At 39.3% G+C, this 14,174-nt stretch overlaps 1 protein-coding gene across 5 annotated transcripts in view; it reads right to left on the bottom strand.

Moving 5' to 3' along the window:
• Positions 1-14,174, bottom strand: part of NEK6 (NIMA related kinase 6) — a 151,751-nt gene that overhangs the window by 17,759 nt on the left and 119,818 nt on the right. For all 5 annotated transcript variants that reach the window (XM_069771352.1, XM_069771350.1, XM_069771351.1 and 2 more), the window contains exons 5-7: positions 8,766-8,876; positions 5,097-5,205; positions 3,752-3,859 (exon numbers count right to left, since the gene is read on the bottom strand). In XM_069771352.1, coding sequence (XP_069627453.1) covers positions 3,752-3,859; positions 5,097-5,205; positions 8,766-8,876 — 328 coding nt within the window. The remainder of the gene's footprint in view (positions 1-3,751; positions 3,860-5,096; positions 5,206-8,765; positions 8,877-14,174) is intronic.

Below are 14,174 nucleotides of genomic sequence, written 5' to 3'. Positions count from 1 at the left end.
ACTTAAACTTTCTAACAAGCATATTAGAATAGCCTTAACTGACAAGTTATTCCTCTGAATGCCCACCTCAGAGATCAACAAAATAAATAATGAACATGATCAAACATTAAAAAAACAAAAAAATACTCCTAGCCCTATTAAATGTTGGATGAAAGATGACACCTGGAAGCACATCACACACCAGTACTATAAAATCAACCCAAACTACATGGTGTCACACTCCCAAACTCCAGCACCCAGGTGTCATTTCATCATTACCAGGTGCAAAGCCCTAGGTTAAGTATAGTCATTTTCTGTAGTGAAATAGCCTGTCAAACATGTATCATATGGCTCCTCTGGGGAAAAAAATAACCACACAAATGAAAAAAAAAAAAAAGAAAAAAAAAAGACTATGAATGTAGTAAAATGCTCGCATTATGAACTGCAAAGAACAGGCTGTAAAAGTTTTTCAAGAAAATAGTAAGCAATATTGAAAATAAACAGAAAAAGTGGGGGGAGGAGCATTCCTCCTCACTTCATGCTGACTTGCCCCCCCCTCCCCCTTCCCTCCTATGCCCCCTAATAGAATGAAATTTCTGTGATGTACAAGTCCATCTCCATTAAACTAAATCCTGGACCTTCTGCTACAGGGGAGCTTAAATTAGGGAAGGAAGGACGGTAAGCCACCATGTTGTAGTAAGAAGTAGTAAAATTCACCTTAGCTACACTCATTACCTTTAAAACATGAGTTTTCCAGTAAAGCTTGTGCATGAAGAGCTCTCCCCTATGGAAAAGTATCTCCTGGCTTCTCTCACAAGTCATACAGGGAAAAGGGACAGTGGCAGAAGAGGTGCCACCTGGTGAATTTACCCACACCTTCCACCCCCAGCTGCTTTCTGGTGTTTATCACCCATCTCACAATACTGCTGCCTTTCCTAACACAGTTTTGTTACTTAGGGAGACAGCAGGTGTCCATGTTTCCCCTCTTGCAGATGTGGCCATGGAGGTTTTCCAGGGGCTGAGGCTTTCCCTGCCTCACGATCGCCGGGTGCCCCGGCAATGCTCCCGACCGGCCATGCCGCCAGTCAGGCATCCTGCCGCTGCTCCGAGCAAGGCGCTCGCCTGCATCTCACGAGCTGTGTACAGGCAAATCTTTCATCTTTCTTTCATTACCCCGGCATGTACTGTCACTTAATTTTTATGTATGCAATCCTTCCTGACAAATATGATCTGCTGCCTGGTAATTCATCTGACGTTCATTCTGTTCCTTGCTCTAATTACGGCTCCCATTCCTGACACGGCGGCAGCCGCGCTGCCGCAGCCCGGTGGTACACCTGTCAGACGGGTCGTGGTACTGCCTAATGCCCTTTTATGCCAGTCTGATGCTAGCAAATACAACGAAAGAAAAAAAAAATTAGATGAATATATTTGCATAAGCCGCGCATTCAATTCATGGGTCAGCAGCCAGAGAAATGATGGTTCAGGGCGGTTGCCGGGGCAACGCGGCTCCGGGAAGTGCCCAGCATCGCAGCCTGTGTCCACGTGGGTACCACACTCTGGTTTGCAGGGTGTTCATCCCTCACAGCTACTTAAACAAATGTCTTAATTAAACCAAAACCAAGATCAGTAGATTTCCTGCTGCTACAAAACCTGTATGTCTGGCAAATTACCACCCCCGCCCCCCCAAGCTTGAAGCCTGCTTATTTTTTGATTGTTAAAATGTTCTTTTCACTTGGATACAAGAACAACTGGAAATGGTGGTGTGTCCATCCCTCCCACAACACAACACACTGCCTCCAGTATCACTCACTGCTGCTCCCTTTGTGTTTTGCACCTTATTCACCTGTTTCCAGGATGCTGTTGATTTGAGGAAGGGCAAGGTTCATGCAGAAGAGGCTTAGCTCTTCCTACACAAGCTTTCTCAATTAAGAGCTAGCAACCCTGGTAAAGGTCACAAGCTTGGCTTACATGTGCAGCCAGTTTCCAATCCCCAATTTATTCTTATTAATATAATAAGTGCAGCAGTCAAACTAGGTAAGATCATATAATTAGACATGACCATATTTGTGCCTCTTCAGATGATGTGATTGTAACTTTCTGTGAAGAGGATTTATTTTAATCTATTAAGTATAGTGTGAATATACCCTAAGACAGCTTTTGATGCAAAGGGAAATCTCCTAATATTTTCTGAAAGTAAACTGTAGAAACACCTCATTTTTTTTTTAAGCACACACAAAATATGGCATGTGTGTTCCTTGTGCACCAAGAAGCCCCAGTGTTGTTGGCAACTATTACGAATTAAGTCTGTATACACATAAGAAACAACTGAGCAAGACTCACACTCAGTGGAGGAAACTGCACAAAGACACATAGTGAAACAAATGTCATGTGTTCCAAAAATCAACTGAGAGCTAAATGTAAAAGAGCTTAAATACTACACTAAAAGCCAAACTTCCTCCAATGCTGTAACACAGAAGTACCTTTGTGACTCAAAAAATTGAGACCCATTAATAAAAACAGAAACCAGCCACCTCTCAAGAAGTTACAGACACAGTTATGAAATACTTTATACTGTAAGACTTAAAGAATGAACTGTATATACTGTATACTTTTCTATAGCATTGTAATTAATGCTAACAGTAAAAATGAGGAAGAGAGGAACCCAGATGCTTTAAACCAGTCAACTTAATTTCAATTCCCAGAAAAATGCTGGAGGTATAATCACGCTACTTGTAAAACACAGAAAAAAAATAACAAGAAATAAATCATCATCATTATGACTGGTCCACAAAACATCATGACAAATGGTAACTTTTTTCCCATGATAGGGTAAGAGGCTTCAGAGGGAGAGAAACAGAAGCAACAGATGTATTACAACTTTAATGCTGTTATCAAAGGCTCGTATAACTTTACTTACAAGCAAACTGTTAAATCTAAATGAAACTACTCTAATGGATGCAAAATTTGACAGTGCACTGCTTTTCCGACCAAGTAGAAGGCTACTTCAAGTGAAGTCCTGCAAGACAGCCAATAGCTCTAGTTCTGTTCAACACAAGCATTAACATGGGGGACTGTGGCTATGCTATTGACTTTGTGGATAACAAGAAGCTGGGATGAACCAAAGCACACCAGTGTACAGAATAAAAAACTCAGTGTGATGGCAAGTAGGAGAGTCTGGAAACGGGATACAATTCAACAACAATAAAAGCAAGGCACTATGCTTTGGCAAGAACAATTAGTTGCACCCATAGAAGAGCAGGAAAACAACCTTGAGATATGTGGAAGACATTAAGAAAACTTGGATCTTTAAAGCCTAAGCTGAGTTTCAAGTGAAGTCCCTTTTTGGAACAGATGAACCATGAGGACTTTGAAAACTTCCCTCACCTCAGATGACAGTCACAGCCCCTGTTCAGGGTAAGACAGCTGACCAGCATCTGCTAAAAATGGTGGTGGTGTAACATTTAATTCCAGTAAGCAGAGTGCAGGCAAACATGCTATTTAGAGTGGAAAAGCTGCATTTGTTACATTTGCTATAAATCATACACTCACCAAGCCAGACCTTCCAGAAAAAAATATCAAGTGGAGTTTTAAAACAAAAAAACCCTATTAATTTCATATGAAGAGTATTTGAAATATGTATCACAGAAAACACAGTGTGCATCCACTGAATCAAGCTTCTGTCATAGTAAGAGGACAGATACCACTTATTTTGAACATCACAGCTGACAACTGTACAGCAGTGCTTGCTTAATGTCTACAAGTACCATCTTACCTAAGGAATGTGCTGCAGTGGTTTTAGAACTAAAAAACCGTCCTAATCCAAGATCTCCCAGCTTCACCACCCCTGTGGCTGTTATAAACACGTTGGCTGGTTTTATGTCTGCAAGAAGAAAAAGGTAAAAGGTCAAAGCCACAAAAGGTTATTTGGTTCTACTACTGCAATAGAAACATAGCCTGGAGCACTCTCTGTACAAAAGAGGCTCGAGCAGAACCGTGTTTCTTTATAGCTTTGATAGGCTGAATCTTCCAAGACTTAAAGCTCCGCACATACACAAAAATCAGAGTATACTTCCCAGCACACAAGAAATACCAATGAGGGAAAATGTAGGAAACAGCACAACAGAATACAGACAACCTCTTTAACTGATGGCAATCAAAGAAATAAGTCCAATTCTCTTTGGAAATGATCGTTTTCTACAGTAAACTGTATGTCCCATTGTCCCCTCACACCAAAGCAGGGGTCCCACATATACATGAATTCTGGGCTCTACACAGCCCAGCTTATTCATTCAGTGCAAAAATTACTAGAACCCCAGTTTCCCGAACAATCATGTCAGGGTTGAGTTAGTGAGGCTCTTTCCTCACGTTAAAGCAGACTAAATGTGTGAGGCTCCAAATTTCAGCCATCAATTACAGACCTAATTGAGGTGCAACTGATACTGCACCAGGTGATGTATAAAGGAGCAAAAATGCTATCATGTTCCTGAAAAGAATAGTGAAGAATTCACTACTTCAAAGGAGAAAGGAAATAACAAGCAGCAGAGATTGGTATTGGTGCCTTTTGGGATATTTGCATTTCCTGGGTCAAGTCCTTCACAAAGCATTTCATTTACACTGAAAGAAGCAATGTAATTTTTGGATAGAGCTCAAAGTTACAAAAAGTTCTGAGACAAGAGATTCAAAAATAATTAATGAAAATAGAGAACAGGTTATGAGAGTGTGGAACATATTTGTATTAATATTTCAGAAAAGCTTGCAAGACAGAAAAACTCTTCTAAACTCTCTAAGGTCACAGCTAATATAATGAAGACTATTTCTTACTGTATCCAGTAGTCTCAGCATTTTACTTCTGACACTTTTCTAATGGCAAGTTTGACACTTCTACTTAATATCAGTGTCTGGAATACAAAGCAGCTCATCTTCCTAATACCACACTCACTTCGGCCTGAATCCTTTAACAATGAGGCAAAGAGACAGAAGGAGAAATCCATCTTGCAAGCTCCAGCCTCTCTAAACATGCATTGGCTGAACATCAGCATAATTGTTTTTGAATGTAGGCGCTTACTAATTGGAACATTATATTATTATTCAGTGAAAAGAGACTGAATTAATGTTACCTCTGTGCATCACCCTGCGGGAGTGCATGTGTTCAACTGCACTGCATAACTGCACAAAATATTTCCACACCGTCCTTTCTGGGATTAACCGTTTCTGCTTTTTAAAATACTGTGGGAGGAAATAAATAAAAGATCAGTGAAAAAGCAACATATTTGGCTCATTCCTGGACTTGTGTTAAGTCAGCTGCAGGTTGTTCACGTCTTCCAGATCTGCAGCAGCATGACTTTTCTTCCGATTAGCTTTTAACTAATCTCTGTATGTAAACTTCAATGCAGTTCACTAATTAACAACTATTATGAAAAATATGCTTAAATAGGTTTGACGTTTTTGAATGGACACCAATTATAATTAGCATTAATCTCCTTAATTACCTTGCAAAACATATTTAATGCCTCAAAACAACAAATGTCTCAAATATTTTGCCTTAAGTAACAAAAGATCATGAAAAAAAAATCTTGTAAACATTCATTATTGTACAGACTATTAACAACAATAAGGTAATCTGTTTCCCCTTTTTAAAAGATAGCCAGAGCATCAATAAAAGTATCCATGTTTCTTCTGTGATCAGGTAGACTAATATATTCTATTTCATGCACAATAGGAATACTAAATTAACTGAACTATCTCTAGTGAGACAGAAAGACACTACTGATCAAGAGACATACAGATCTGGAAAAAGAACATTTTATGTGCATTTATGCAGCACCAAGCACAGCTGAGTCCAGATTCAATGGACCTGTGGGCACTAGTAGCTCTCAAATAAAATAATTGTAAGCAGAACGCACACTGTATGAAGGAGTGCAGCACAGTGATGGTTCTCTGGAATACTTAAGTCTTCTTCCCAAGCAACTTAGTACAGGAATAAATAACCAGCTGCACACTTCAGTGAAGGCTAAACATTATGCATCTTCAACTACTCTTTTTCCATTTCAGAAATGCACAACAGCCGTGTACATCACACACAAAGTGTGACCGCCTTCTCCCAAGGCATCCCAAAATTGCACTACTTCAGATTATTGGTCCCTGACTTCTCATTGCTTCTTCCTGTGCTAGATACTGAGCCAGTTCTTTGTTCAGAGCATTAACAAAATACACTTATAATACACTTCCAAAGGTTTAAGATTTATCCTCATCCTTTGATATACAAAGTGTCATTGGGTAACGACTACCTCTGAAACACTGTACACCTTTTCTAGCACACTACGACTGCATTTCTTCTGCATCGTACCCTTGAGAATTTCCATCAGCAGCACGCAAAAGCAAGAATAAAGGAAGGGAATTGGTTGTTGCCCCTTTCTGCATCTTGTGCTTTTTCCTCTCTGTAGACATCTGATGTCCGTTGTCACATTTTATATTTTATGTGAAATGCTGTTACTGGTTCGTGTTTGACTCAAGTAATGGCAAATTTTCTTTTGCAGATCAGCTGTGAAGGGGCATGACCGTGCAATTCCCCAGGCAGCAAATCTGACAGATTGCAACAGTTTCAAACCAAAACTTGATAGAGAGCACAGAGGAATTACAGAGGGTGAGGGATAAAGTGTTATATACACGATAAAATTATTTAATTCTCATTAAAGTATTTAAAGAGTGGATATGCAAGACCACAAGTGATAATTTTCTAAATGTCATGTCCAATAAGGTTCGCCTGACATTTACAAGAAAGTCCCAACTCTCCAGTGGGTTATCCTGCAGCACTCTCTTACATCAGCTTTACAATACCTCATAAATAATGCAGGCACCAGGGGCGTGACAAAGACAGTCCCTGTTTTTATCACTCTCGCACCTTCAGAGTGTTGTTACTGCTGTTCCTACCGCCTTGCCGAAACTGAAAATCCTCACATAAGCTTAAATTCCCAAGGGACGGATGGGACGTGGGGGTGACACGGAGGCAGGCAGGCAAACTCCACTTCTGCAGTTAAAGCTATATTTAGGAGGAGACTTTTGTTCCCTCTTGGGTTTAGGGTTTTTTCCCCTCTATTTAAAAAAAAAAAAAGGAATTCCAAGATTTGCACCAATGGAAAAACATCATTTATATGACCTTGAAAAAACCTAGTGCATCTTCTTCGTGCCTGTGATAAACATGTGGGAAAACAGATCAGACTGTGGAGCACTGGCAGAAAGAACGCAAGTTACAGTTCTGTTCCAAGTTATCAACCTAAGATTCTACAAATTATGTTTTGGAAAATGTTACTCCTATCTATAATGACATAAAAAGTAATTTTAAAAAATTAAATAACCAACCCTGACAGATAAATGAACATATTTATCAGTAGGTAATGTTTTAAACTGAAAACTGTAGATGACAAAAAAATGCAAATATTTTATACGATGATATCTCACAATTATGTCGGTAAAACTTTTTATAAGCTAAGATGTAAAACTCAAGTAAAGCACTTGCACACTCCAGGATGATCACAACCCTAACTCCTGCTCTCATAGTCCTCACTTTTTTTTCCATCTTTATCCACAACTACAAAAAGCCTGAGATAAACTGCAAGTTTCCCAGGACCTGTTGGGAAAAGGGTAAAACATAAAAGAAGCCACAAGAAAACAGTGAAAGATAAAAACACACGTGAGCTCTCCCCCGGCAGAAGGAAAAGCTCTGTCTCCACAGCCCTCAGCGAGCACAACCAGGACTCTGATGCCCGTGGCTGCAGGAGGTGGCCGCCTTTGGCGCAAGTCACCGCACACTCGACGCGGCAGCACCAGCCCGCACGTGCGGCTTCAGTCACTGCCGGCTCGTCCCTCGGGTTCGGGGCAGATCTGACCACCGCTCCTGGTATTGAGCGGCTGTGGAGTAAGGCCATATCTGGAATTCTGGGGCTCTCCCCAGGAAAGGCTCTGCCAACTGCCTGCTCCCAGCTCGCTAGCCCAGGGGGACTCTTCTGTGAGATGGAGCAGATTTTCATGGATACTGTAAATTTAGCCATTGACTATGGACTAAATGGATAACTTGTTTGACAGCCTTTGGCCTAGTGCCTCATAGCTCTGCTGGCAAAGAAAACAAATCTGTTAATAAGATATTTTAACTGTGAAAACAAGGAGGAGAACTTTCCAAACATTCATTTATGATAATTACAGAATAATGATGGCAAAAATCAGGTAAAACATGGAGAGAAGGTTGAGAGTGCTAACAAACATGATATAACACATCTGTTCTCACAAGGGATGTATGTCTAAAGATTAACATGTCAAAGAAAATACAAAAGCAGGTGGTAACAGCTTAACTAAAGCTGGTTTGCAGCAATACAAGTATTCCTAAGAGCAACATAAAAGAAGAACAAGTACTTGAAACATTTTCTCAAACCCAAATCCCCATTGCAAAGAAAGTCAATACACTTTCTTGAATGTCTTCAGAATGGCAGACAGGCTATGTGAATAGTGAATCTAACAATAATTAAACGTCCTCATCAATCACAGACTGGATATATCAACCTTGCAAATAACACATACATCCCACCAAATCATACAGCGGCTTGCTCCCTTCCGAAGCAGCGACCAGAAGCAAGCAGCATAGCCTGGCGTAGGCCTGGAAGCACCTTGTGGGTGTGCAAAACTGCAAGAAGAGAGTAAAAGTGCTTCTAGCACAGATGTGCTTACCCCCACCACCTCCTGTCTCTGCCTAATGGTGAAAGTTTGTAGCACCTCTAAAACTGACACATCTTTACCTTAATCATCTGAGAGAGATCACCAGCATCGGCCAGCTCCAGGACAATGTTAAGCTCATTATCTTCAATAAAAGAATCCAAATACTTAATTATATTGGGGTGGTTCAGTTGCTGCAGATAGAGGGAATGCAAGAAGAAAACTTGTAATGCAGTAGTAATGACAACTCCAAGATACAATACCTGTACTGCTTTAGTAAATGTTTTGCAGAACAGTTCACAATAGGTGCAACTACAAACTGTGCTCTGAATTACTATAGACAAAAATCCCGTAAGAAATACCATTTATCGCAAGCACAGCAAAATAAAAGTGTCTCGAGTAAAGAGCAATACGGCCCAAAATAGTGTGAAGCAAACTTTTCTACTGTAAACTCACAAAATATTTAAAAGCAATGTCCTGAAGGAAGTCTTGTTAAGCAATAACCGGTGGGTTTTTTCCCCATTAAATATAAACAAAAAACCCAACTGTTGAGTACAGTACTCCTTGAGATGTCTTTGACCCTTAGAAGAACACAATTTACATTAAAACTTTGATAGAGGAAAATACTGCACAAATTGCACATGTCAGTTTATTTTTCTGGTTGCATCTTCACTAATTACTTTTTTATTTCAGTATAGCTGCTTCTTATATTCACAACAGATATTAAATTTTTTTCCTTCATTGTTTCTTTAAAAATTGCATCTTCTCAGATGCACTTCACTCACAGGGCTAAATTAAGAAACAGGCTCAACAAATTAAAATTTCTGTTTTAATATTTTAAGTCTGAATTTCTTGAAGTAGAAAACTATAATTGCTTAGAAGATAATGTAGTATCTAGAGATCTCTATTCACTCTCTCTTGCTCATTTTGCTTTAGATTATCTTTCTCTTGTGCTCTTAGAAACGCAGTAAATTTAGAAACTACTAAAGTGAGCATTTCATCTACTAAACAGCTGTGACTCAACCTGTCTATTCCAGGGGTTACAAAGCCAAAAGAAACACTGTTATGATCCATCACGCTAATCACTCCTCTCTGCATGCACATCAGGGGATAGATTCTCCTTTGCAATGCCTTGACACTAGCACACATTAGCGTTAATGGGATCCATGTGCAGGCATCAGGAGAAGAACATTCCCACAGCCCAAGTCTTAAATAAATAAATAAATATCATAGCCCACCATTTCTGTTGAAATTTCTTTTTAAATGTCTGCTCTCGGGCACATCGATCACAGATCAACTTCCAGCAAAAAAAGCACCAAAATCACAAGCAGAATAGCCCCTGACACCTAATGCACATCCGGGTGTCTCCCCCCGCCATCATCACAGGCACTGTCTATCACGGCAGACCCCATACCTGGGTGCTGCATACTGCTCTTGTAGATACAGTTAAGTCTATGATTTAAGAGATGTTTTCTGTCCTCTTTTAGGATGCTCTGATGAGAACTCTCTCCTGAGTTCCTGAAGGCATCAGGGAGTTCAAGCAGTGAAACAAGCCTTTTTCTAAGCCTTAGCACCAATAAAAGCAAAACATCAAAACAGTACAACCGTAACAGGGAATGAAGACCACACATGGTTGGGAGAGCTACTACGCTGACATTTTCCCTGCCCTGCACCCCAGCTTTTACTTAGTTTCTTGTGTATAACAAAGCCCAACTTACTCGGACCCAAGCACTATTAACTGATATAAAGAATTTAAATACCTTTTTTTGTGAGACTGCACACATTTTTTTAATGATAGCATGCCACCATGCTAACTTCTCTGGTAGCTGTTCTGGTGAGCAGATCGCCAGGGACACCCCTTCCAGCAGCAGAAGCCGACACCATCCTCTGCTGAAGCTAAGCAGAGGGATGAGCGCTCTAGAAGGAGCCTTACTAGACTCTCTTCTCTGCTGGAAAATGAGACTGCCCACGACCTTTCAGAGGTGTGAATGCAGAAGTATACATTTTTACAACAATTCACTGACCTTTGAACTCTGTATTCCCAGAACAGCCAGGCAAACCACTCTGGATAAGCCAAACTTCCATTCTCCAGTCTTACTTTTGTCAAAGTTATTTTAAATAAATATATTGACTCTGGGGGTTTTTTTATAAACTATTGTATATTCATGTGGCATGGAAAAGGCTACCTGAATTTTCTTTTGTCAGAAGTAAAGTATATTCATTCTCACAAATCCTTAAATGCACAAAACATTACAAACACTTTATCTTGGGTTAATGGCATTTCCTGTTTCTTTAACGCATCCTAAAAGTATGATGGCAGTTAATGCCTGATGTGTATGCACAGCAGCACTGTCAGCGAGAGGCATGTGGAAGGGTACACCACCTCTAAATGAGCGAGTGAGGGTGCTGGCAGCCCAAACGCTGATTACAGCCATATTACTGAGCTGCTTTACCTAAAGCTTTTAGCCAGAATTACGCTGAAAGTAATACACAATTTTGTCTGGCTTCTGTTAAATTTTGAATAATTATCTTTCATTTACAAATCACAAAACCCCCTTTGTTTCCATGGTCACATAGAAGTCTGATCAAAAAAGACAAAGTATTACTTTGACAGAGATGGACTACAGCAAGTCTATGTAATTCCTTCACAAATTCCTCAATGGTCTACATTAAAAATAAAAACAAAAAAGAAATAAAAGCTCTTACAGAAAGTTGTTTTAGTAATAGCCTATAAATACTTCATATTAGACACCAGAATTTAAAAGTAGCAAAAAAAGTTTTTAAAATATTAATATCCCAATTACATGGCCAGAAACTAGACAATTGCAAGGCAGACACGTACTTCACATCAGAGTGATGAAAAAGAAGTTGAGCAAGATTTAAACACACTCTGAGATACTGTGCTGAATCAGGTCCTTGCACACTTTACACTTTCTAGACACAAAAACAACTATCTTAATTGATAAATTTAAGAAGTGAAATGTATTTTATCTTTAAATGTAATGACACTAAAAATGCTGCAATTAAAATTATTGAGAGTAAGTCATTCATTTGAGAAAAATATACTTGTCCTACTTTGCTGAAGCTGCGCACACACTGCTCTAAAGGAAACCAAAATGTGAAAAGCTCACAACATAACAAGAAACCCCACAAAAATTCATAAAAAGCCAGGCTGCAGATCATGCATACTCTGCAACAAGAACTGAAGTCTCACTTTTTAAACTTTTTCCTACTTCCAGGCACAGAATATTCTGCCCCATGCTGCATAAATAGTAACATCTACTGCCCAGCCCTGAGAAGGGACCTGTGTCCTACTCAGATAAAGCAGCTCTGAAGTTTTGAAATACGATTTTTCACAACTGTCCCAGCACATCCACATACAGACCTTTGGTTATTTCTGTGAAGCTGTGAGAACAGGCAGCATAGGAGTGATCAATGAGCAAAAAAAAAGATGAGTTGCAGATATATTGATCCAGTCAATTATTCATCTCAGGGCACGGAGTGACATGCAGTCCAGCTGCTGATGCTGACACACCAACCCTCCCCTGCCTGCAGACAAACCCTGAGGAACTCTGCCCGGCTGCCAGCGGGGAACAGCCTGCGCCTGCACCGGGTTAGCGAACACGCTGACCAGAACATCATCATCAACATGGCTCCAAAACTGGTAACTTCAACTTTGATTACTTTTTACTTATTAGCTGCTGATCTTCTCAGAAGCTGAGCTACATGCATCTTGGATAATTCAGTGGGGTTTGTTGACTCCGAGTTGAAAACTAGTAGTCATTTGAAGGAAGGAAACTATAGGCAATATTAAGAACAATATCCCCTTTGCATCTGTAATACAACAGGATTCAAACTGACTGTTTAACATACACGAACTTCAGATTCCTTGAATGGTGCTACGCAACTGTCCAAGTAGGAAGATTTGTTGACATTCAACAATAAATAATAATTAAAATACCAGCACAGTAATGCTTTGCATAATAAACAGCATATTAGCATGTTTCTGTAGACTGTCAGCAACTATTCTTGCTCCTCCCTTCACCCCCAAGTAAATGAATTTACTGGAATGTTTTCTAGTCTTCTATAAAATATTACGCAAAACAATCCGATTTTATCAACCGGTATTTTTCAAAGCAGAACTGCACTCTGCTGGGATAATGGAAACTCCATCCCTCCACAGAGCTCTGGCTACTATTTAAAAAAAAAAAAATCACAAACAAGAAGTTGTAAGCATAGTAAACACGCCACTCTGCTCAGAAGACAACCACCGAAGACTTCAGAATATGCACAGATATTGCTTAATTCTGGACAAACAGAGGTTTTTAACTTAAATACATTGGCTCAGAGACAGATAGAACAGCTTTTGACTTCAAAAGGAGATGAATCAGCCTTCCAATACTGCCACAGCTTGACTAAACAGCTTTGGTGATGGTATTCGAGTGGGGAGAGCAAGATATAATTTAAATTACTTCAGCAGCGGATAGGGAAGCCCCTTGTAGCTCAGTATATCGTACTCGCTTTCACAACTCAGCCACTACAGTAAATCTGGTTTGGTATCTGGCTTCTTGGTGAGCTTTGCTCAAGAAGGTAAGTTGCCTCTGGTCATCCCACACAGGTGGATGGGAGTTGACCTTATAGAGCCTCCTGTCATTGTGGGTATTTTATTTTCAGTTTCCTCTGATTCTAATGAATTTGCACGTTCTGCTCTGAATAAAGCAAGTGCAAGTTCATGACATCTTCTATAACCAGAGTTCAAGACAAAACTGTTTAGATTAACATTCAAAAAGAATTTGTGATATTTTTGGGTTATAGGTAATGTTGGCATTATTTTTCTCCATGACTGTTAAGCAACTGGATCACATTCACACAAACTGCTATCTTCATGTTTATCCTGTATGCCTTCACCACAGTCTAGCAGACTCAAGCTTTGTCTACAACTGTGTGAATATAAATTGACAATTTAAATAGAAATACCTAAAATCACATTTACAAAATTAATTACTTAATACTTTTAGAATTAAATTTGACTAGCTAAACTAAAATTTTAGCCTCTTACAATCTGTTGCATTTACTCAAAATAGATATTTAAAGTGCAAAGCATATATATTTTCTACCAACATTCTTAATAAATTACTGAGATGAAAAAAAAAATCACTGGTTTGTTTAATCACTTAAAAAACACTCTCTAGTTTCAGAGCCTTTATCTAAACTACCATTTTTCATGTGTGATGTGTATACATATACATACATGATATGCACATGCAAAACTTTTCCCATTTAGCTAGTTCATTAAATAGTTTATTTTAAAGTGACAAACAAATTGAAACACATAAAGCGCAGAATTTACATGTCTCTCTGAAAGAGGAGTACTTGTGCGTTTTTTTTACGACAAAGGTTGTTAATAGATTCTTCAGACTATAGGCAGAAAACTCAATAAAATTAAAGTTTAAGACAAAATTCTTGCATCATGTAGGCATCCTAGCTTGCAA

The sequence above is a fragment of the Haliaeetus albicilla genome, chromosome 26, assembly GCF_947461875.1.
Source record: "Haliaeetus albicilla chromosome 26, bHalAlb1.1, whole genome shotgun sequence".
Classification (NCBI taxonomy): Eukaryota; Metazoa; Chordata; class Aves; order Accipitriformes; family Accipitridae; genus Haliaeetus; species Haliaeetus albicilla.
This window is presented reverse-complemented; position numbering and strand designations above follow the sequence as displayed.